At 39.3% G+C, this 22,855-nt stretch overlaps 2 protein-coding genes across 5 annotated transcripts; one reads left to right on the forward strand and one right to left on the reverse strand.

The window, feature by feature from the left end:
- Window positions 1-13,695: 13,695 nt before the first annotated feature.
- Window positions 13,696-18,922, forward strand: LOC140982266 (ranBP2-type zinc finger protein At1g67325-like). 2 transcript variants are annotated; one of them, XM_073448722.1, is made up of 10 exons: window positions 13,696-13,847; window positions 14,111-14,156; window positions 15,324-15,439; window positions 15,851-16,121; window positions 16,277-16,344; window positions 16,627-16,678; window positions 16,765-16,871; window positions 17,056-17,080; window positions 17,197-17,348; window positions 18,579-18,922. In XM_073448722.1, the coding sequence occupies exons 1-10, from the start codon at window positions 13,839-13,841 to the stop codon at window positions 18,579-18,581; spliced, it is 849 nt and encodes a 282-aa protein (XP_073304823.1). In that variant the 5' UTR covers window positions 13,696-13,838; the 3' UTR covers window positions 18,582-18,922. The 2 variants fall into 2 exon arrangements, with proteins under 2 accessions (XP_073304823.1, XP_073304822.1); XM_073448721.1 differs by lacking the exon at window positions 18,579-18,922 and adding an exon at window positions 17,596-18,103.
- A 602-nt stretch (window positions 18,923-19,524) lies between these two features.
- On the reverse strand, window positions 19,525-22,119 carry LOC140983438 (squamosa promoter-binding-like protein 12). 3 transcript variants are annotated; one of them, XM_073450494.1, is made up of 5 exons: window positions 21,962-22,119; window positions 20,567-21,225; window positions 20,343-20,449; window positions 19,989-20,207; window positions 19,525-19,919 (listed from the first exon to the last, which is right to left on the reverse strand). In XM_073450494.1, exons 2-5 carry the CDS (start codon window positions 21,223-21,225, stop codon window positions 19,687-19,689), a joined length of 1,218 nt encoding a protein of 405 aa, XP_073306595.1. In that variant the 5' UTR covers window positions 21,962-22,119; the 3' UTR covers window positions 19,525-19,686. The 3 variants fall into 3 exon arrangements, with proteins under 3 accessions (XP_073306595.1, XP_073306596.1, XP_073306594.1); XM_073450493.1 differs by having other exon boundaries at window positions 19,526-19,919; window positions 20,567-21,291; XM_073450495.1 differs by lacking the exon at window positions 21,962-22,119 and having other exon boundaries at window positions 20,567-21,240.
- Between the last annotated feature and the right edge of the window lie 736 nt (window positions 22,120-22,855).

Below are 22,855 nucleotides of genomic sequence, written 5' to 3' on the forward strand. Positions count from 1 at the left end.
TCGTCCTTGGGAAGGGAATCGATGGCTTTATCTATGTCCGGGAAGCCCTCCTTGTCTGTCGGGATAAGGCCTTCTTCCTCAAACTGCTCTTGGCATTTTTGGAAGCCAACTTTGAAGTAGTTATAAGACTTGTCTTCAACAGCCGCTTGAAATTCCGAAGAGTGAAGGAAGACGGTTCGCCATTCCTCTTGAGTCAGTTGCAGGAGCCTAAGCCTATCCTCTGCAGCAACGGCCTGGTGCTGCTGTATGCTGGCTTCATCCTCAAGGTAGCCAACTCGGGACTCTAGGAGGGCAATCTGCCTCGCAAGGCTCTCTTCCCGGGCCACACTCTCATCTCGGGCAATCTGGGCAGAGGCCAATTGCTGATTAGCCCTATCTAGGGAAGCGTGGAGACCGGCGGTTTTATCCTCATGAATTTTCTGAGCCCTAGCAAGCTCCCCTTGCAGTTGATCATTGATTTCTTGAGCAGTCCGGGCTTGCTGCCCCTTTTTCATGGCCACTGCAGCTACCTCCTCAAAGGCCGAGATGATCATATGAGCAGCCTGTAAAAAAAAAACAACAAACAGCATATAGCAACAAAGGAACAGCAAAAGAAGAGAAAAGAAATAAGGATATAACTTACAGATAAGAGTCGGTTTGATCCCTCCAGGAATCTAACACTGGCGGGATTGCTCCCCAAAAGTGCCTCCTCAGCAGGGTTGAGTATCTGCTTGAGACGCGTAACACCAGTAGTAGTAGCTCCCTCAAAAAATATATTAGCCCGAGTAGGCTGATCAGCTTGAGGGAGCTCTTGACCGGGTTCATTGGAGGGTTGTTGGCGAAGGGGAGTTGATTGAGCAGACCGAGAAGTGCCCTGGCCACCCTCGGGGAAATCCTCCAGAATAATCTGCTCGGGGACTGCGAGAGCTTTTCTTTTCCTCTGCCTAAGAGGGATGAGGTCTTCAGCATCTTCTAAAAGCTCGGCCGCATCCCTAGCTCTGACTCTGCTATCTTCTTGATCCCGGGAAGTATTAGCCCGGGCCGCTTCATCCCTCAGGGCTGCCTCCTCCTCCACTCGCCTCTTTTCCTCCTCAACAGCTGCTCGGCGAGCTGCCATTTCCTTCTCTCGAGCCTTCTTCTCAGCTGCCCGCTTCTTGGCAAAGGCCGCCTGCATCTCGGAGTTATCTGAATAAAGAGGTACAGGGTTATGAGAAATTAAATAAAGATAAGCAAAAAACAAAAGATAAGAGAAGGGAAGAGAGATGCATTACCGGGTTGATAACCCGAGCCTGCAGCTTCATCGATTACCCGGTCCAGGGGGTCCTCGGCCCCGGCGCTCAACCCGTATGCTATCAGGTTATCAGTGGAGATAAGAATAGTAGAGGGGTATTTTTTACCCTCTACTAATTGCTGGCTTATTAGATAGGGTTCTTCATATTTATAGGCCTTGGGAAGGGTATGTTGAGGGGGTAGAGAAGGGAGAAAACCGGTAAGACAGGGGAGGGGGCCCAAGAGTTGGATAAAGAAATACTTTCCTTTCCAACCCTTCTGAGAAGAGGGGATATCATCAAGGAATTTGGCGTTTAGCCGGGCAGTCAGGGAAAATGCATTATCCCCGAGCCGACAAGTAAAGTAATAATGAAGGATGAGGGGGGTGATGAGAAGGTTGTTCATTTTAAAAAGGACATAGGTCGAGGCCATAATCCTGAAAGAGTTGGGATGAAGTTGATTAACAGGCACACCAAAAAATTTGGCAAACTCGATATAGAAAGAAGGGAGGGGGAACCGGAGACCATTTCTAACTTGATCCCGGAAAAATGTAGTATATCCGGGTGGGAGGCAATCTGCCCGATCAGAAGGACCAGGGATCAGGATGGAAAAAGTAGAGGGGATACAACCCAGAGCCCGAAGCTCCTCTTCTGCCCCCGAGCGCAGGGTGCTGCTAATGGAGGAGAACCAGGGAGCTCCCGGGGTCTCGTTAGAATGAGGGCTCGAGGCCCGAGCTTTACCCTTACCCTTGCTCTTGGCAAGAGCTCGGGCATGGCTAGAAGCGGAGGGTCTAGAAGAGATTTGTTTAGTTTGGTGAACGGAGGGTTTTTTAGGAGGCTGAGTAATAGAGCGGCGAGGCGGAGAAGGAGAGGAATCAGAGCGTAGCGCGATAGACTCATCACTAGGCGAGTCTCGCGCATTGGCTCCTGAAGTCGAAGAGGTAGATTCAGACATAATTCGAAAGAGAGAACTTACAAATTTTTGGGAGGAAAGACGGTAGGAGTGTCGGAGTTGAGTATTTTTCGCCGAGGAGCTTCGAGGAAAAATTTTGCAAGGGCTTCGCCGAGAGTTTGAATTTGAAAGTGTTTTTTCGAAAACGAGAGGCCTAGTATATATAGGCGGTGGGAACAAATCTAGGCCGTTGATCCAAGCACACGTGGACGATCAGGATGCGCCTCGAAAATTGTGCCAGTATGCGAAAAGACGAATAAATCATGAGTATGTCAGGCTTATCGGCTCCTCGGAATACGAAACGTTCCTGACCGTTGGAATGGGAGGGCACGCGTCATTATCACATCGCATTCGTAGCCCGGAAAAACTAATCGACAAAATATTACAAGACCGGATGGTATCAAGCCCCGGCATCTTATTATCATCCCGGGAGATACGAAGCCCCGGTATATTATATTACAAGACCGGATGGTATCAAGCCCCGGAATCTTATTATCAGCCCGGGAGATTTGAGGCCCCGGTTATATCTGGCTTAGTTCATATTAATTTAGTTGCAGAAAAATGAGGAAACAAAGTACGCAAGTTAAAATATTATTAATGGAATCGATCCCATATTACAGCTGCCATTCTAGAGCCTACAGAATCTTGCCACTCCGATATCCAATTAGTCAATTCGGGGATTTGGAGGTTGGCGAAAGACCCTGTAGTAGCAATCTTGTCTAACTGATGCCATTCCTTCCATAGCATCGCCTGCAGCAGAACTTGATCAGTGGCCAGCTCTGCAACATAATTTACGTGAAATTCCCGCTTGTATTTCCTCGCCACTGCTCTTTGCGGTCGAGTAAAAGCCAAGCCATTCTGGTGTGCATACAGAAGGTCTTGAATCTTATAAAAGGTGGACATGACCTTCACCAGAACATATTCCTCAATGGTCCTCTTCAGTTCCTCCAAATGAGGACGTATTGGAGAAGGCGCCTGGACATGCATGCTGCTACAAACGGTGGACTCGCTCGAACTCGGCATATTGGATTATTGTTCTTATTTCACTTTCATCTTCTTATTTATAGACAGGTGGTATTTAATGCTAAAGAAGGTGGAAAGCCGTGAGCTAGTCTAAAAGTTTTTTATTTATGAAGAAAGACGGAGCTACAGATATCAATGTATCGGAATTACCAGATTCTTGGAACATTGAATGATATGAATGCGAAGCGTGTGTCATAATGACGTCTCTTGGAATACCCGAGAAGAATAACCGATAAAGCACCGTATTCAGAACCCGAGAGGCATGAGGCCCCGGCATTTCAAGGAAAGCCCAGGAGATGTTAAGGCTTGGCATTATAATTTATCAATTAATCTTGTTCAACTCGCGATATATATGTATCAACTGATAAATTTAAAGGATTATAGCAAAGTAACGACAAAGACAGGCTAGAATTAATATTTTATTCAACCATAAACATTAGCACGTACTACATCATCATATTCTTCTTCTACAACAATTATCCATATTTTCAACCAAGCAGCTAAAGGCCCGGTGGAAGTCTTCAGGAAGCTGTCTGAATCGGCAATGCGCTTAAGGATCTTTATTTCTTTCTGAAGCTTAATTGATAGATACGACCATATGTGAAGATGTCAACCCACTCAGCCACATGCAAGTGCTCTCGCACTCTCCTCAGTTTAGCTACCAGGCTGGGAGTGATAGCTTCTCCAGAGTCATAAAGAAGCTTCAGCCCCTGAAGCTCTTCCCAGTAGTCAAGAATTTCGTGAAACACTTCGTCTTCCATAGTAGATTTTCGAATCTCTAGAGCAGAATCCTTGAAGGCTTCGGTCATACTCGGAGTTTTCGAACTGCTTGCACCAGCCATTGTGTTTCCTGGATGACAATTTGTTAATATGATTGAAAAGTGGGTGAGTGGCCCTATGTATAGGAGGAAAGATCTAATCACAGCCGTTGATCTATAAATGCACGAACGTCTAGGATGTGTTTTTGGAAATGGTGCCAAGAGGTGAAAAGACGTATACGGTTATCGAGGCATCAGACTTATCCACTTCTCGGAATGCGAAACGTCTTTTAGGCGGGAATTCATGCTATGACACGTGTCATCGTGGTAATAACGACAGGGCCCAAGAATGTTAGACAATAAGTTATTATGAGTTCGGGGGATAGGAGGTCTCAGCATTTCATCTCATCTCTGGGATATTTGAAGGCTCCGATGTTGTACATTGTTAATTATCTTGGACTGATTGGGACAGCGAGTCAAGCTCTAGCCCGACTATTTTAGGGATGGGTGGTGATACCCCCATAAGGATCCGGGTCGCTGATGACCCGGACACCATCAAGAGCCCGAGCACTACATATTTCCCAAGTATTCTCCGAATAGCCCGGTCTCTCGCGCAAGCACCCAGGCATTTTTTCTCTTCCCGGGCAGTCATCATAGCCCGGGCTCTCATACAGGTACCCGGGTAACCAATTGCCCGGGCCACCTCGAGAATTGAACCACACTCGAGTATGATTGATACAGGACGTCTAATCTGTCAGAACAACTTGGGCTTGGAGTGTCTTAGAAGTCATCAGAAGATAGGGTATGGGCAGCCGACTTGTCATACTTAGTAGGTAACACTGGAATCGAGGTACCTACCTCATCTTCTACTATAAATAGCAGGTATTAATGTCATTTACGGATTCTGAAATCTTGGAACTCTTAAGCATTATACATTTTTTCTACCAAATATTGCTTTTGTTCATCTTCAACCTGCTGACTTAAGCATCGGAGTTGCCACGTCGGACACCCCTCCGGCGCCCATTCACGAGTTCCTTTCATTGTTTGCAGGTGCTATTGAAGCCATTATCTTCACTCAAATTCCCTAATAACTATAAATTATTGATTCGACCCGTTGGAGCTCCTTACCCTGCTCATCCATTTCAACGAAGTCACATCACTGGTCATCTGAGAACTGTGTTGAAAATTTTGAGGGCTGAGAAGTTATATGCTAAAGTTTTGGTTGAGACAGGTAGTATTTCTGGGACATATTATATCCGGAGACGGGATATCAGTTGATCCCAGCAAGGTTGAGGCAGTAATTTCTTGGCCGAGACCGACATCTGTACCCGAGATTCGCAGTTTATGGGTTTGGCAGGATATTATCGTCGATTTATCAAAGATTTCTTGAGTAGTGCCAAACCGATTACACAGTTGACTCAGAAGAATGCTCCATTTGTTTGGTCTGAGGAATGTGAGTCCAGCTTTGTAGAGCTGGAAAAAAAAAGATTGACCAGTGCACCGATATTGACTATCCCATCAGGTACTGGTGATTTTGTGGTTTATTGTGATGCATCTCATCGAAGATTGGTGTGTATACTGATGCAGCGAGGGCATGTCATTGCCTATGCCTCAAGACAGCTGAAACCACATGAAACTCGTTACCCAATTCATGATCTCGAATTGGCTGCCATTGTCTTTGCATTGAAGATATGGCGACATTATTTGTACGGTGAGAAGTTTGAGATTTTTATGATCACAAGAGTTTAAAGTATCTGGTTTCGCAGTCATAATTGAATATGAGACAAAGGAGATGGCTCGATTTATTGAAAGATTTTGATTGTGAAATCAAATATTATCCGGGGAAATCGAATGCAGCAGCTGATGCACTGAGTCGAAATGTATGTTCATTATCCTTATCGACGATTGGTGTTTCAAATTTGATAGAAGACTGCTGTTTGTCCGGATTAGCTTTTGAAACAGATTGTCAGCCTCTGAGATTATATACGATTCGTGCTGAACCAGAATTGATATTGAGAATCAAAGAGGCACAAAAAGTTGATCAGAACGTACAGAAGTCGATTGCTATGGACCGAGCTGGATGAGACATTGAGTTATGTCAAGAAACCGATTCAGATTCTTGATCGTAAAGAAAAAAAACTCAGAACGAAGACTATTCCACTTGTGAAAATTCAATGGAGTCGTCATGGCATCGAATAAGCTACTTGGGAGACTGAGTCAGATATGAGGCAGAGATTCCCAGAGTTATTTCGATGATGTGAGTTTCCTATTTAGCTGCTGTTATACATTTCTTTCTGATATGATTTGTTTGTCTGTGATTTCGGGGACGAAATCAGAACATAGGGGGGGAGAAATGTAATGCCCGAGATATTAGTACTGTAATTAGAAGTGGGATAATTAACAGTATTGAGGTGGTAGGAGCTCAAGTGGAGAAGCCGGGCATCGGTGCAATATAAGCCAAGATGTGGGACAGAACGTCTGGCGCCCGAGCGGTAGCTTTTGACCGCCCGAGCGCCAGTGGATAACAAGCAAAGTTCTCGGACAGAACGTCTGGCGCCCGAGCGGTAGGAAAAGATCGCCCGAGCGCCAGTATGTCACAACTTGAGTACTCGGGCAGAAGGTTCCGCGCCCGAGCGTTAGATTGTGACCGCCCGAGCGCCGCCTGATATGCATGAAAGACAAGTGTCCTAGCCACGTATGATTTATAACTTTCAAATTCCCTCATCTTTTTGCAAATGGAAACGGGAGAAGGCCGAGGAAAGCTTCAGAGAACTTGCAAGAAATCCTTACTCCTTTTATTTTAGGAATTTGAAGTTTGTACAAGATCCACCCGTTAGAATTTCAATCCGACGGCGGTACCGTGTTTCTATCGACAAGAGCTTCAACTGGACGTAAGTTTTACTAAGTTTTGAGATGATTTGAAATTATGGTATTGCCAGAATCTGATATGATTCATATATGATGTTCTTGACATGCTAGACATCGTAGAATTGAAGTCAGATTGAGAAACGGACTGATTATGGAATTGTTATGAATTTTCAGGGTATATTGATTTATACCAGATAGATTTGAATTGTGACTGGATTATAGATTGTATTGGATATTGGTTATGGATTGTAACTGTTATCTGGTAATGTTGTATTGACGGGGATATTGAGATTTTACCGTTATGCCGTGGATTTTGAATTAAATCCAGAATAATCAGATTCAGTGTTGAATTGAGACTGGAATATTGATATTATGATTCTCGATATATCGTTTCAGATTTACAGAGACAGTCTTGAGTTCAAAACTGATATTGCTTCAGACCGAAACTACAAACGGAAGGTATAAGTCAATGTGGTATTGGGAGATCGACTTGAGTCGGTTTAGACTTGAGTTTCCCTAAATCACATACTTTACTTTATTGCATTGATATTTGCATGGATTTGATTGATGTACTTGTTCTCTTGATTTATAGATAGCAGGCATTAGACGAGTAATCTTGTGACAGAAGTGCCTGATAGTGGCGGGATCGCCACGGGCACATTGTACGATGTCACAAGATAGTGTATTGGCGAAAGTGCCAAAGTCTGTCACCGGATGATTGGCTATCGATGTGAATAGAATTGTAGCTTCTTCTATTACTAGTGATCGGTACCGTATCGATGTGGATAGAATCGTAACTTCTTCTAATACTGATGATCGATATCATATCGATGTGGACAGAATCGTAACTTCTTCTATTACTGATGATCGATATCATATCGATGTGGACAGAATCGTAACTTCTTCTATTACTGATGATCGATATCATATCGATGTGGATAGAATCGGAGTTTCTTCTATTACTGGTGATCGATACTATATCGATGTGGATAGAATCAGAGCTTCTTCTATTACTGGTGATCGATACCATATCGATGTGGATAGAATCGGAATTTCTTCTATTACTGGTGATCGATATGGAATGCCAACTTCTGGAAACCGGGATCCCTAGACTAGGATTGAGTCTAGTCTGAATTGTAAAGTTACGAGCATTGTCGACAGTCTGATATTGATTATGTTTCAGATTTTGATACATATTGCTGTTATCTGTTACATGCTTTATATTTGTTTATATGATTGCATGTTTCGTTGATTTATACTGGGATTATATTCTCACCGGAATTATCCGGCTGTTGTCGTGTTTGTATGTGTGCATGACAACAGGTGGGACAGGTTCAGGGTTGAGGAGATGAAGAGAGATCGTGATTAGAGTGGAGGCTCCGGACTTGGATTAGAGATAGGGTTGGACACTTGATATTAGCTGTTACACCTTAGTTGAATAAATATATGTGATACAGGACTTGTACTTTTATACTGAGATGTATATACGTTTTATTTCACTACGTTCCGCATTTTTTTAAAAAAATTTTAGACCCTGTTTTATAATTGATTAAATAGTCCCAATGATGATTAAGAACATGATTAGCGTCCGGGTCCCCACATCAGTGCTCTTTCGGTGCTTCCCTGACGCACGATTCTTTGAGTTCTTGAACACCTACACATCAAGTCACGTCATGTATCTTTATTTTTGCATCATTCACGCTTTATACTTGCTGATATGTGTGCCATGGTCGAAGGTTTCATGATCTTTGCATGTGTAAACGTTTATGCTTCGGTTGCTTTGATTTTCGCACGTATTCTTTTATCAACTCACGTTTTTTTGTACCATGGTGCAAGGGGATACCGAACTAGGGTTCTGAGAGGCTGAACATGTCGAGTTGTTAAGGTGTTTATACGCTGGAGTCGAGACATTGAGGGTATGCTGTAGATTGAGGGTTGCTTCGCCTAAGGGTGGTACGGTTTTGGAAAGATAGCATACAAGGGGCTGAGCTAGCGGTGCAAAGACCAATCCAGACCCTGGTGGGTCTGAGACAAGGCCCAGAATGGTCCGATCCCTGCTGGAACCAGCCCCGCAGCCGCTCGATCGGGTTGAGTGGAGGGTGGCCGCAGATGGTGCGTCCTCGGTGTCTAGCAAGCATTGGCGAGTTGCGGCGAGCATGGGGCTGTGAGCTTGGGTTAGGACGGTCCAGTAGGGTCTTATGGTGGTCTAGGCGGGGTTGGTTAAGGGCTGGTTCGCTTGGTTTTGAGTTAGGAACGAAATTATGGAGGGTTGTTGCATCTAGGGTTTCAAGTGGGGACGTGCAGATTTTTCCAGCAGCTTGTAGCCCTGTTTTCGTGAGTCGTAGTGGGATGGAATGTGAGGTTTAGGGGCTGGTCTGGTGTAGTTAAGTCATGGGTTGAGTTGGGAAAAATTTTGTTAAGTTTCGGGTTGATTCGGGTTAAAACCGGGACCCGGTCCAAGTTTTAAAACCAATCGTTTAAGTTTTGAAACGGGCTTGAGTTTACGTCTAAGGAATGCTTATAAATATGTTTTCGGATGTTTTAAGAACTTTGGTAAGCTTCGAGCGGAAATTTAGAGGTCCAGGAGTAAAACAGTCATTTTAGGTTTCCAAGTGCAAAATGACCTTTTTAGGGGCAAAATTGTCATTTTGAACCTGTGGAGAGTTTTTAGTCCTGACAATGTCCTGAGCACAAATTTATCATGTTTTTACATATTTATGCATTATGTATATGATTTTTTTTGTAATTATGAAAAATACGGTGCATGCTTGGTTTTAAGAGTAAATTACGTATATGCATGCTTTTATTAAGTGATGAATATGATAACACGTTTTTTAAAGATGTGAGCTGGTTGTGACTAATACGATGACATGATGACATGTATGGCAAGGGCTCAATGGACGGGTAATGCTGTCACTGATGTTCTCGTCGTTGGGTACCTCGGTTACATGTAGATGGATCCATCAACTGACATGATAATACGAAAATTACAGCTGACGAACGAAATTCAAATTAAGAAAATGAACACGTATATGTTGATATGATGATACGTGCTATGATTATTATTATATTTTGACAGGTTACGATTATGCATACGATTTTCCATGATCATGAAATGTATGTTGAATACGGTATTTTTCACTGCTACATGATAGGTGTATGTATTTGTTATCCCATTACAGGTGTGTTGAGTCTTTAGACTCACTAGGTGTGAATGATGCAGGTGAGCATGTCGATGAGGAGACAGGAGGTGCCGCATTCTGAGTAGACAGGGTTGGATGTGCGCACACGTCCCGAGGAACACATTTTCCCGCACATCACGTTTTTATGAGTTTGAGTTGGCATGAATATTTTGATACGTTGATTTTGTTATGGTGATGATTATCAGCATGTTTATTTGAGTTATTTTTACGTACACATATTAAGGACGTGTCGGAAATTTTAAACTGTAATATTTTATTTGTCAGATATTTTTAAAATGCAGTATTTTATCTGTAAAGAATTAACGATTATTTTTAAATGACATATTTTTCAGTAGGGTTGCATGCATGCAAAATATTTAAATGTTTATTTTTGAAAATGTGAGCTTTTAAAAACAAATTATTTAGCAGCATTTTAAATTAGTAGACGTTACATAATATATGGTGTAATTAAATGAGATTTTCAAAAATGGGCCTTGATGAATTATTTTTACCCGTCAGGTCATATTTTTAACCAGTACGCAAAATATAGCGAGTTGGGGGACTTTTTGAGGAGTCGGGCAATATTTTCAAAAATGTACCTAAACGAAATATTTCTCGGGAATGTTTTTAGGCTTAATGAGATTATTTTATTTCTTAATGAACCTAAAAAACTTTTAACCTCTTTATTTTTAATTAAAACCCATTAGCACTAATTATATTATTAAGCCTACACTTAACCCTAAACCTAATTTTCTTAAACCCACTTGGCCTCCCCCTTCGTCATTCCAGCAGCTTTCTCTTCGAAAATTCCAGCAACTCCCCCTCCAGAATTATCTCTAGTTTCTCAAAGAAAATCCTTCCCTGTCTCTCTGGTGCACGTCTTACACGTATATATCTAAGATTTCAAGAGTATAAACGCCAAGGCATGCCATAAATCCATTTTTTCTCGTCATTCATGCATTATATGCTGATGTGTGTGTTTGCATGAGGAATGCATAGAAATATTATGTTGCATCATTTTTGCATAGTTTTGTCCCTAAATGTGCATGTGTTTGACATGTATTCACGTTTCTCCTTGGCTTTCGTGCAAGGGCTGCTAGATATAAGTTTTTAAGGGTCGTGTATGCTAAAATCTAAGGTGTCAAGGTGCTGGAGTCGAGAGTTGGTCGAGTTATGGTGGGGGCCGATCGGATCTCTATAAGTGCTAGAGTTTATGGTTGAGTGGGTGAAGAGAAAAGGGGAGCACGGACTGGAGGGGATGAACCAGGCCATGGTGCAATCCAGGAGGGTCCAAATCGAGGTCTAGAGGAGGTCCATGCATGGCTGGCCTCGGGTAGAAGGGAGTCCAAGAGCTAGGAGTCGATTTAGGACGAAACGGTGACTAGATCGGGTGTTTTCTTGAGGTACCAAGGGGTGCACGTGCATGGGGCCAAGGGAAGTGCTTAGGTCGGTCTAGGAGGGTCCCGAGGTGGGCTAGGAGTGGTTGGTTCAACGCTGGTACGGTCTAGTTTAGGCTAGGATTGAGTTCTCGGGGGTTAGATGAAATTATGGTTTTTGGTGTTCATGTGCAGAAAATCCCAGCAGGTATCAGCGGGTTTTAAGGGGTTCAAAACGGCTAGAATTGTGTTGTTTAGGGCTGGTAGGGTGTGAATAAGTGGTGGTTAAAATTTGAGAAAGTTTGCTTAATGTTCGGGTTGATTCGAGTTAAAACCGGGACCCCAGTCCAAGATTTAAAATGAATCGAATAAGTTATGACACGGGCTCGAGGTTACATCTAGGAAATTATTATTAATGTGTTTCAAGGTGTTTTGAGGAGTTGGGTTGGCTTCGAATCGAAATTTTGAGGTCCATGGGTAAAATGATCAATTAGGGTTTCCACAGGAAAATGGTCATTTTGCATCTGGGTCAAGTTGGCATTCCTGGCAACGCCCTGATCACAAAATTACATGTTTTAAATGTATATGCTATCATGAAAATGAATTTTTATGAAAATATGAAAATACATTGCATGCTTGATTTTAAGGAAACTTGTGTACATACATGATTTTTATAAGTGATGAATACGACGATATGTTTTGAAGGATGAGAGTTGGTTGTGACTAATACGAACACAAACACGAACACGAACATGTAAAGCCAAGGCTCAGTGGATAGGTAAAACTAACGCTGATGTCACCGCCGTCGGGTACCACGGTTGTACGTAGATGGATCCATCGACTAGAGCTGATACGAAAGTCATCAAATAAAGAAAATGAACATGTATATGTTGATATGATGAGACATGTTTTGGACACATAATGCTTTGACACGATATGTTTAAGTTCATGCTTGTAAGATCATGAAATGTATGTTAATTACAGTACTTTTCACTGTTGCATGTTATGTTTATGTACTTTTTATAACGATTCAGGTGTGTTGAGTCTTTAGACTCACTAGGCGTGAATGATGCAGGTGAGCATATTGATGAGGAGATGGGAGGTGCCGAAGACTGAGTAGGCGGAGCTGGATGTGCGCACGCTAACCAGAGGACCATACTGTCTGAAAAAATATTTATTTATATTTATATCATAAATTTTCATAATTTAATATTTATTTTGAACATTTTTTATTTTTTAAACAATTGTTTATTTGATTTAGTTAGTATATTTTATTTTTCTACAATTAAACTTTCAAATTTAAATCATATATGTGAGGGATATTTTGTTATTATGTGTTTAAATTAAAATATTATTATTATTTTGAATTTTATTTAATTTTCTTTAAAAAAATTTTAAAAAAATTCAAAATCGTGTTAATCAGGTTGATCGGGTTCGGGTTGAGTGTTTTTGGGTTGGCTCGGATTCGGGTTCGGGTTGAGCAATTTTTTGAATAATTATATTGCTCAACCCGACCCAACCCACCCGAATTGACACCAGCTCGACCCAGACACATAAACTCGACTGAACTAAAACTGATATTAAAAACTGGTTCGTCTGGGTCGAGCTCCACCTAGACGCATAAACTCGACCCAAATAAAATTGATATTAAAAATTGGGTTACCTATTCGTTCTGGGTTGAGCATAACGTAGACGACTCAGTTTTTAGTATAGTTGGGTCGAGCTCGACCCAGATTCATCAAAACACAACAAAAAATCTCAAAATACTCGAGCTTGCTCAATTTTTTATAATCCGGGAGTCGAGTTTTAGAACACGACCCAATTTCAAAATATAAATTTATTGTAATAAGATCAAAAAATTAAAAGATTTGATGTTGCACCAATACATGATCTCTCACCGTCTTCTGTTCCAACTCAATTTCGAAAAATTTCCTCTTCATTTTGCTCGTTGTAAATAGTTCAAATTGGGGGTCCCTTTACATTCGACTCGAGAATGAAGCTTTGTGGTAGTGAAGAATAACCACAAATGACGTTTTTTTTCTGAAATGCGATGGATTTCAAGAATGAAATAAACCGGGAGGACTCAAGAACAATTCAAGAAACTTTAACGGTTGATTCATGTAATTTTTTTAATGTTTTAAAGAAACAAAATTTCAAATTTTTTTAATGAAATTCTATTTTAATTATTTTATAATTATTTCGTATTCATTAAACTGAATTTTAATATTTATGAACAAAATATTAAATACACACGCTCTCTACTTTTGAATTAATATCTAAGGACTCGATTTCCTCATTTTCCCTATAACAAGCGTTGTTAATTTGCTTACCTTTCTCTCTTAACCTAACGTCCAGCTCGCTCCCGGCTAAACCCTCGATACAAAGCAATAAGTTTTTCTCATTTTCTCTAATTCTTCAGATTTAATCTTGCAATGTCTCAGGTGATGCAAATTTTTCTCACTTTGGTTCTTTTTTTTTTTGAAATCGACTGGTTTAGTAAAATTTTGTTAGTATAAACTGTTCGTTTACATCTATTTGTTTGTGGTAGTTTTTGCCACTGGTTCTGATTAGTTATTTTTGCGTTTCGAATTTGTTTTGATAAAATGGCAACAAGGATTTGTGTTACGAAATTTGCCTGTGGTCTCGTTTTATGTATCGTTAATTTAATATCTAATAAAAATCCTGTGTTTTTCTATTTTTACAGGTTGATAACAGAAATCCTTCTGCAGCTAAGCGAGCCCGAACTGATGGTATAAGTAGAGTTTCTCCATTAGTGTCTCGTTTTCTCCTCCTACCCAGCTTTATTTTTAGCTCTATGTTGGAGTAGAATTTGGTGCAACACTGCAGTAATAGCGTCAACTTTTTTTTTTTGGTTTATTTTTTGTTTTTCTTTCATTAAGATTTAAAATATTGTGTTGATATTTTAGAATAATAAATTTTAATGTGTTGATATTTTAATTTAAAATTTTTAAAAATAATAAATTTTAACATGTAGATTAGATTTAAAATAATGTGTTGGTACTTTAATTTAATATAGAATTAATAAAGATAACATTATTATGTTAATAAATATGTTGTGATAAATTAGTTGTAGTAAATGAAATAGAAGGGAATATATCTAGAATATTTTTTTAGGGTAGAGTTTAGTGTTGATGGGTTGGAGATGAATTATACATTTGGCTTAGAGATTACACCATCTTGAAGTTAGTATTGCACTAAAATAGTGTAACAGGTTGAAGATGGCCAAGCCCTTGACGGGTCGTGATTTTTTAAAAGGTTATAGAGGCGGACCAAAAGTTGCCTGTGGAATTCTAACTAATGCATTTCCAATCTGTAATAGAGCACCTGAAGAAATTTGAACTGCCTTTATCATCTGTTTTGCATGTCATGCATGCACATATTGTATTTATGCTCATACCATTGAGTGATTGTCTATGATGTCCGGAAATTTGGTTCTCTTGTTATTAGTTGGTGTTGTTGTGAAAGAGGAGAAGTCATTATTGGGATGATTGGTCTTGTAATGAAGTTTCACATGTTACGAATCTCCAAATGGCTCCAATTGTATTTGGCATATTTGTTTAGAAAGTCTCAAACAGTTGTGAATTGTCTTTTGAACAATTGTAGATTCTAATGGATTGATATATATGTATAAGCCAGCGTAATTCACTTTCTGAATCTGTACTTTCATTGTTGACATCTGCACTTTCCAAAATTTACTTTGGTTTTTTAAATGGTATTGATTTAAACCTATGTAAGATCATTGCCTTTAGGATATCGATGTATCGATTACAACTAAATTTTCTCAAATTTTACTTGTGTATATTAGCTGTGTAATATTATTCTAGTTGTATAGCTTGACAAAAATTCCTGGAACGTTATCATTGATTCTGGTTTTCATTAGTCTGTTGCATTTTTAGGCGGCCGGAGGGAAGATGACTGGACCTGCCCTAGCTGTGGCAATGTGAATTTCTCGTTTAGAACAACTTGTAATGTGCGGAACTGCACTCAGCCTCGGCCAGCTGATCACCATGCTGTAAGAATTGCATATCTAAAAGGAATCTGTGATCACATGTTTGCACGATGAAGAGCTGGTTGTTTTAGTACCATAAATTTTAGACAAGGGTTTTTTTTGTCTGATGCAGTACTTCGTTCTTTGGCCATGGAATTTTGTTTTTTGATTATAAAAACATCAACATCTTCATGGAAACCCCTTCGTTTTTACCGAGAAAAGAAATGCTCATCAAGATTCACTACTCACCTTCTACCCCATGAAACAAGGTTATAAGAAAAATAACATGGATAGTATCATAATTCATAAACATAATAGCTGTTTAACTATGGCTTCAGTCTATGTATCTGTTGTTGACGGGTCAAGTTTTACTCTTTTGAATTTAATTGCTTTCACTGTTTTTGTTTTCTTAACTAACGGAAGCATCTGCTTCAGAGATCTGCAGTCAATCCAATGCAAGCACCTCAGGTTTACTCATCTGCTCCACCCTATGTTGGCTCTGGCACACCGTCAATGTATATGGGTCTATCACCTTATGGTTCTTCTATGTTCAATGGGCCATCTATGCCTCCTTATGATGTTCCATTTTCTGGGGGCTCGGCATATCATTACAATTATGGCAGTCGTCTGTCTGGTGGCAGCCCATATCGGCCCTTGCATTTATCTGGACCCCCTCCATACTCTAGTGGATCGTTGATGGGAAATGGTACTCTCTCTCTTCGTTTTAATCAGGATTCTTTTACCATATATGATAGTATCCTAATGTGCTGCTTGTGAATTTGTTGCCGTTGTCCTTTATTTCCTTGTAAGGTAATGCAATAGTAGTATTCTCTGATGATTTGTGTCCTAATTGTTCTCCAGGTGGTATGTATGGTGTGCCACCGCTGATGGACCGATATGGCTTGGCTTTGCCTATGGGCCCTGCCATGGTAATTTGTGTTTTTGAACCTTCTTTTTTCGTCTATCTATAAAAGTTATCAAGGGTTTTATTATGTGACACGCGTCTGATACCTTCGGGCATTGGTAGAACTTAGAAGTCTTCTATTAGTAGCTACATTATATCATTATCTCACACGATGGTCGATAAGAGGCATGCCCAATAGTTATTTGTTCTGGTTACATGTTTCCTCCCCGGGTAAAAAAATCCAGTAATAATACTTGTGTTTTGGAAACTAACCTGTCTTTTAACATGGGATAATAATCTGTTGTAGGGGCCTAGACCTGGGTTTTTCCGTGAATATAGCTCTCAGAGGAAAGCTAGTGGTATGGGATGTTCCTTGTAAATCTTGAATCTTGTTTCTGAACCTATTTTGTTTTTATTGAATCACCACGTGTTTTTATCATCTTAGATGGAACTCCTGATAGTGACTGGTCTTGCCCAAAATGTGGGAATATCAATTTTTCATTTAGATTGGTTTGCAACATGAGGAAATGCAACACACCTAAACCTGGACAGGTTGAGTTCCTATGTTCTGTTGTATGCTGCCCATGAACTATGTTTGTTCTATCACTCATTTACTTTTGAATTGCATATGCTGATGCTAGAATTAGTTGTCTTTTGCCAGGGTTGGATTTATATGATTTTTTTTTTATTTGTGTTTCTTTGCTTTCGAAAGTAATTTGGAAATTCCATTATGCAGGGTGCCAAATATAACAAAAAATCAAGTATGTACAGCTAAAGCTTCCCTTTGTTCAGTGAATCCAAAAAAATGATTATAATAGTTATGGTAATAAATCATTTTCTATTGCCCTTATGATGTATTGGTTATATTGCGATTTAGAACCAGATATGCCTGAGGGAAGTTGGAAATGCGAAAAATGCAACAACATAAACTATCCTTTCAGAAGCAAGTGTAACAGACAGAATTGTGGATCTGATAAACCCTCCGATACAGTGAACTCCCCTCCGGGGGCAGCTGGCGCAGATGATCAGGTCTGTTGTGCGCTACGTCTACTTTGCAGGACTTCTCATTTAAAATTGCTTTTTTCATTTGGTACTCTCCAGACATGTATGAAATTCAAAAACCTCTCGGTGACAATTTACACGCAAGCACTACTTCTGTTGGAAGCTGTTGCTGAATTTTTCATCTCCTGTTTATTTTGGTTGTTAAAGTGTTTACTTGTTTATTTTAGTTTGTTTGTGTCCTTTCATCAATTAACTACAGTTGTCTACTTTCCAGTGAGTACTAGGCATGTTGAGAAGGTCCAGAGTTGTCGTTCAGCGTTGCTCAGTATGGGTGTCTGAAAGTCAGTCATGTCATCTTCCTGTTGCAGCGGTTGTCAAGTTACTCTGCCTTTTCGTGTCAATTTTTGTATTAACTCTAATGAATCCTAAGATCTACATCCTTAAGAAGTTGCATCATGTGCCTGCAAGATTATCTTTGCTAGATTTACAATTGGTCACCATTCTCTAGGAATGTGTAGTTTGGTATTTCGTATTTAGCATACGAAGACATGCATTCAGATATATTCTGTTGTCGATTCGGGTTATAATAGTCTCTGTGCTGTTGAGGAGTTCTTTGTTCTAGAAACAGGTCCTCAAGGTCTTTTATAATGTTAACCAGGTCTTTCTTGTTGGGTGAAAGTTTTCTGGTCATTGTATCAATAGCTGGCACTTGTTTTCAACCTTCCACTCCATGATGTCTGACACAAATGTTTTTTAGTTCTAAACTTTTGATCTTCGTGGTAGCTTTCTGGGCGTGTTTCCCCAGGCTTCATTCTGATGAGTGAGTCTATCCATTTTGTGGATTGAGGTGACTCCACCTTATCTCTTGTTTGATTAAAGAATTTAGTGAGAGTACCTCTGTTTCCATAAATAATTTTGTTGTCCAAGTATGAACTTACTTTGAGCAGCGTTGTGTCGTGGTAAAAAGATCAATACATATGGGTGATTCAGTAAACTTGCTGGGTCAATGTATTTGTTGCTTTCATGCTGGTGTCCTAATGCAACGTGGGCTTCTTGCCTCCCTTCCCACTTTTTCATACGTAAATTTATTACTTGATGCATTTATCGCTTTGACTGGTAATACGTGCTCTGGTGCTTGAGGAAAAATCGAATTCTTGTGGTTTCTTCCTCTCCTTTGCTTTATTATTCAACTAATGTGCTAATACCGTCCATATGATTTCTCTTTGCCTTCTAACCCGTATTTATTTTTCCCAACAGTAGATAACATGGTCTCTATTATTGTCCGATAAACAAAAATACAATTTTCCGATATGAACTAATTAAAGTTCACTGCTGGTGGCTGTCGCAATGCTGTGCATGTGAATTAAATACGTCTTGGCTGTATTATATTAAAGCCTGGTGGAACCAAACCACCAAAGTACTCGAAAGAGGAGGGCCCCATTCGCTCGAAATTTCACCCCTACCGACATAAAATTTAACGTGTATTTTGTCATTGTTTTTAAGTTTATGGTTGGGACAAGAACTAGTGATTGAAACCGAAGACTCACAAGCGGGAATTTACCTGTTAATTTATTTTTTTCAAAGGGTTGTAAGATGGTGTGTTTTGAAAAGATTGAGCTTCGATGATATCTTGTAAAAAATAATTTGACGGGGTATTAATTTATGAATAGGTTTTTTGTGACAATTTTACGAATTTTTACTTATGAGACGGGTCAATTCTACTGATATTCGCAATAAAAAGTAATTCTCTTAGCATAAAATGTAATACTTTTTAATGGATGACCCAAATAAAAGATCTGTCTCACAAAATACGATCTGTGAGATCGTTTTACACAAGTTTTTGTCTTAATTTATTTCTTAAAGAAATACAAGCTTTATTCAAAGCAAATAAAATATTTTAATGTATCATCATTCATATCTCAAATTATTTATAAATTTATCTTTATTTATTGTTCAAGTCCTCTCGTCAAAACTTTTTTTATAAAAATCTAAAAACTAATAAAATGTGTCATAAATTTTCAATAGCGATAAAGATATTTGAAGGAGCTTTAAGTATATGCGTCTTAAATACTTCAACTAATTGAAAATAACTTAATTCTTTGGAGCAAGTTAGCTTATAAACTCATCGGCCGAGGACCTTCTAGAAAGGAACGGTGACTCGCACCTTTCTCTGCTTGTGATGGTAATGCAACACATTGAAAATTATAATTAAGAGACGTATGTTGGAATCAAACCTGCCAAAGAAGACGAGTCATGCATTCGAGATAATGAAATTACGAAAAATATCCCTGAAGTCCGAATTTGTTCCCGACCAACACGGAAACAGTAATTTAAATTCTACCGAAAAGATAGAAAGGATGATCCATCAGTTCAAAACATTCGAGTAGAAGTCGGTTTCATATGGAGATTTGAAAAGGGGGATTTCTTGAAAGTAATTGTTGGCCGGCACACGGGGATGATGCAGTCCGGCCATCCAGAATTCTGAAGAAGAGAGAGTTATGGCTTCTGGTTCGCCAGAACCCCACGAATTGCTTGACAGAAGAGAGAGAGCACGGTGATATTCCGGTGCAGCATCTGTGTGGGAAGTGATCTTGGAACCTGAACCAGCTAAACTGCATAAATTATCTGAAACATCATTTTAGGATAGCCCTGATTTGGGAAACCAACCTGAGTTCAAAAACCCTGAAGTGGAATTCTCGGATGCCAAGAATCCATTGGTGGCATTACCGTGTGGCTCATCAGTGCCTCCGTCTCCAAGAGACTTCGTACCATATCCTTTAGTTATGGTGAACTCCGAGCTATTCCCCATGGAATTTGCAGGGATTCTAGGCTGAATAAATGGAGCATTGTTCAGTAGAAAACTTACCTGTTGCCTTCTTTCTGTGCCTGGAAATTGAAATCAAACAGAACCCTATAAATTGAGCAAAATTTGACAGAATCCATTCGCAGATCACAAAGTTTTCAACTTCTCTTTACAATACAAGTTGATTAAACTTCAAAACATAAATTGAAGTACAATACCATATCGGACGGTTTCCTGATGTGGCTTGCGGCGCCTGGCGTTATGATCAGAAAGCCTTCTTCGACAACTGCGTTTCTTTTCATCAAATTCGGACAAACCATGGAACCTTCAAACAGAAACAAGAATTCTACACTCATTTAAAATCTACTCACATTTGGTACAAGACGTGCAAGAAATGGACGAGAGTCAGGGATGTGAAAAACATTTTGAAGTTATTGTACACCTGCTACACTGCTGGCAAAATCGACGCTCATGGCCTCCAACAAAAACCTTTGGGCATTTGGAATGGATTTCACAAACTCTGTGCTTTTGGTGATATTCTTTAGCCATCGAAAGATCAAGATTGCAGTCCTCAACTTGGCAACGTGGTATTGGAGCATTCTGACCAGAAGATCTAGTTTTCTTGGGTGTGGGTGTATTCCAGGATGGAGTAGGCATCGAAGATAAGGATGTCCTACAATTTCCTCCGCCTCCACTGTTCTCAAAATAAGTCCGTTTACCGAGTTTCAGACCAATCAATGGTTCCACGGAATCAACAGAAGTTCCCATAGGTGGAGAAATCCCACAAGCCTCCGTTCCTTTCATTTCCATTTTCTGGCCAAAATTTCCATTAGAACACTCAAATTTCAAGAACCTGAAGCTATCCTTAGTAGAAGAGTCGGTAGAAGCCGATGCGGAGCTCTTTGCTGAAGAACCATGTCCACCATCAGAGCCAGATGCACCACTATTCCCACCTCCCCATGAGAGATTGAATGATCCAGCATCGATTTCTCCATCATCAACAATCATCCAATCTGCTAACTGGAGCTTCTTGGGACTGTCAATTGGTTTCCAACAAAAAGCAGCCAAGTTTTCGCGGTCCCACTTTGTATTCCAATCCATCTCAGAACAGTAGCTCGTCAATCAGTTTAAACAATTATTCTTGCACATGGAGGGCATTTATATAAACTGACTCATGATCAGAGAATGAAAAACAGAGCACAATTAGAAAATGTTCAACGAAAAATAGAGCACAATTAGAAGTATGAATCCCTTTGGCTTTCAATGAGAAAAAATAAATCATTTATCGCGACAACATAGATATGTTAAACTCCCCCATCCACTAAATCTAAAGAACAGTAACACAAAATAAAACAAATAAATCGCTAAAAAACAAACATACTTAACAAAAAAGATATACCAATAAAATAAGAAATATATATATGGTCCCCACCTAGGGTTTGTTAGTTGAATCAGTAACCTAAAAATAGAAGGAAAAACTTTTTAGTTCCACCCAGAGTTTCTTTTCCGAACGATAATCAAAAGGAAACACCATTAAAGCACACTGCTGCCACAAAACCCACAAGCTCAACTACGTGGAAACACCTCAGAAATCACCTCCACCAAAAAGAGAAAACTTAAAATAAAATAATAACAAACAACCCAAAGAACAAATATTTTTCCCTTTCTACAGAAAACCCTTCATTAATAACTGATTTTATTCCCATCCCTCGAAAAAAAACAAAGTCATTTCCGTTCTCCATTATCATCACGGCAACAGGGGTTTATTTAATCGGCTGTACATGAATATAAAAAGCCAGCAAACAGATTAAACGAAAAGGATAAAGCGAATTTTTACCCGATAAGGAATGGTAGTGGGTTGAAAGAGGATTAAAAAGAAAAAGAGAAGCGAAAATCAAAATTTGTTAAGACAAGGGGAATGGAGAATGTGCAAAATGATTTGCTTCACCAAATGAAGAAAGTGAGAGTGAGTGAGTGAAATATAATGCAAGTGCGAGGATTTGTTTATATTGTGGGGACGGGAAATTTCGGATGTAAACTTAGTCTTGGTTTTATTTTAAAGAGTAGGTCAAAATACCATTTTACTCTTCGGTAAAATCATTAAGTTCGAAAAAAGATAAAAAGTCTTGATGAAAATTATTCAACTGTCGTCGACATAAGTGACCCTTTGAATGATCTAATAAGGTCATGATACTTTCCCCTATTTTTTCTTCAAACTCGTTCCGAACCGAACTGACGTTTTTGTTGAAGTTGGTATCCAACGAGTCAATTTTTAGGTTGATTTTTATTGATTCTTATATTAAAAAAAAATTATTTTAAAAATATTTTACGATTTTGTCCATGACATTTACTTTATCTGTATATTCATGTAAACTGTATAGATAAAATATTTGAATATACTATATGTAAGGTATAAAATACGATAACGGAATTCAAATGCATGCAAATATAGGAAAAATAGAAAATAATTATTTAAATTATTTTAATAGCATTAATTGAACGTAGTAGGTATGTTTATATGTTTAAAATAGAGTTTTATATTAGAATGCATAAAATTTTGTTTTAAAGGTTATTCGAGACGCGATCGAAGAACGGAGACCATAAAAAGAAAAATATTTTCATTAAATGATTATTTTTAATTATTTAATATATGACATATTTTAAATATTATTTTTGAAAATGGTGATTTTTGAGATGTTTTTACGCGTCGAGCCGTATTTTAAACCGGTAT

This window comes from Primulina huaijiensis, chromosome 8 (assembly GCF_012295235.1).
Source record: "Primulina huaijiensis isolate GDHJ02 chromosome 8, ASM1229523v2, whole genome shotgun sequence".
In the NCBI taxonomy this organism is placed as follows: Eukaryota; Viridiplantae; Streptophyta; class Magnoliopsida; order Lamiales; family Gesneriaceae; genus Primulina; species Primulina huaijiensis.

What these genes read in the sequence shown, in the direction of transcription:
- LOC140983438 (XM_073450494.1), bottom strand. Translation starts at nt 21,225, where the DNA reads ATGGATTGGAATACAAAGTGGGACCGCGAAAACTTGGCTGCTTTTTGT. An exon ending in TTTTGCCAGCAGTGTAGCAG is followed by an intron (nt 20,450 to 20,566) that starts GTGTACAATAAC and finishes TTCTGTTTGAAG; the next exon opens with GTTCCATGGTTTGTCCGAAT. An exon ending in TTCAGGGTTTTTGAACTCAG is followed by an intron (nt 19,920 to 19,988) that starts GTTGGTTTCCCA and finishes TAGCTGGTTCAG; the next exon opens with GTTCCAAGATCACTTCCCAC.
- LOC140982266 (XM_073448722.1), top strand. An exon ending in TGGATCGTTGATGGGAAATG is followed by an intron (nt 16,122 to 16,276) that starts GTACTCTCTCTC and finishes ATTGTTCTCCAG; the next exon opens with GTGGTATGTATGGTGTGCCA. An exon ending in ACACACCTAAACCTGGACAG is followed by an intron (nt 16,872 to 17,055) that starts GTTGAGTTCCTA and finishes TCCATTATGCAG; the next exon opens with GGTGCCAAATATAACAAAAA.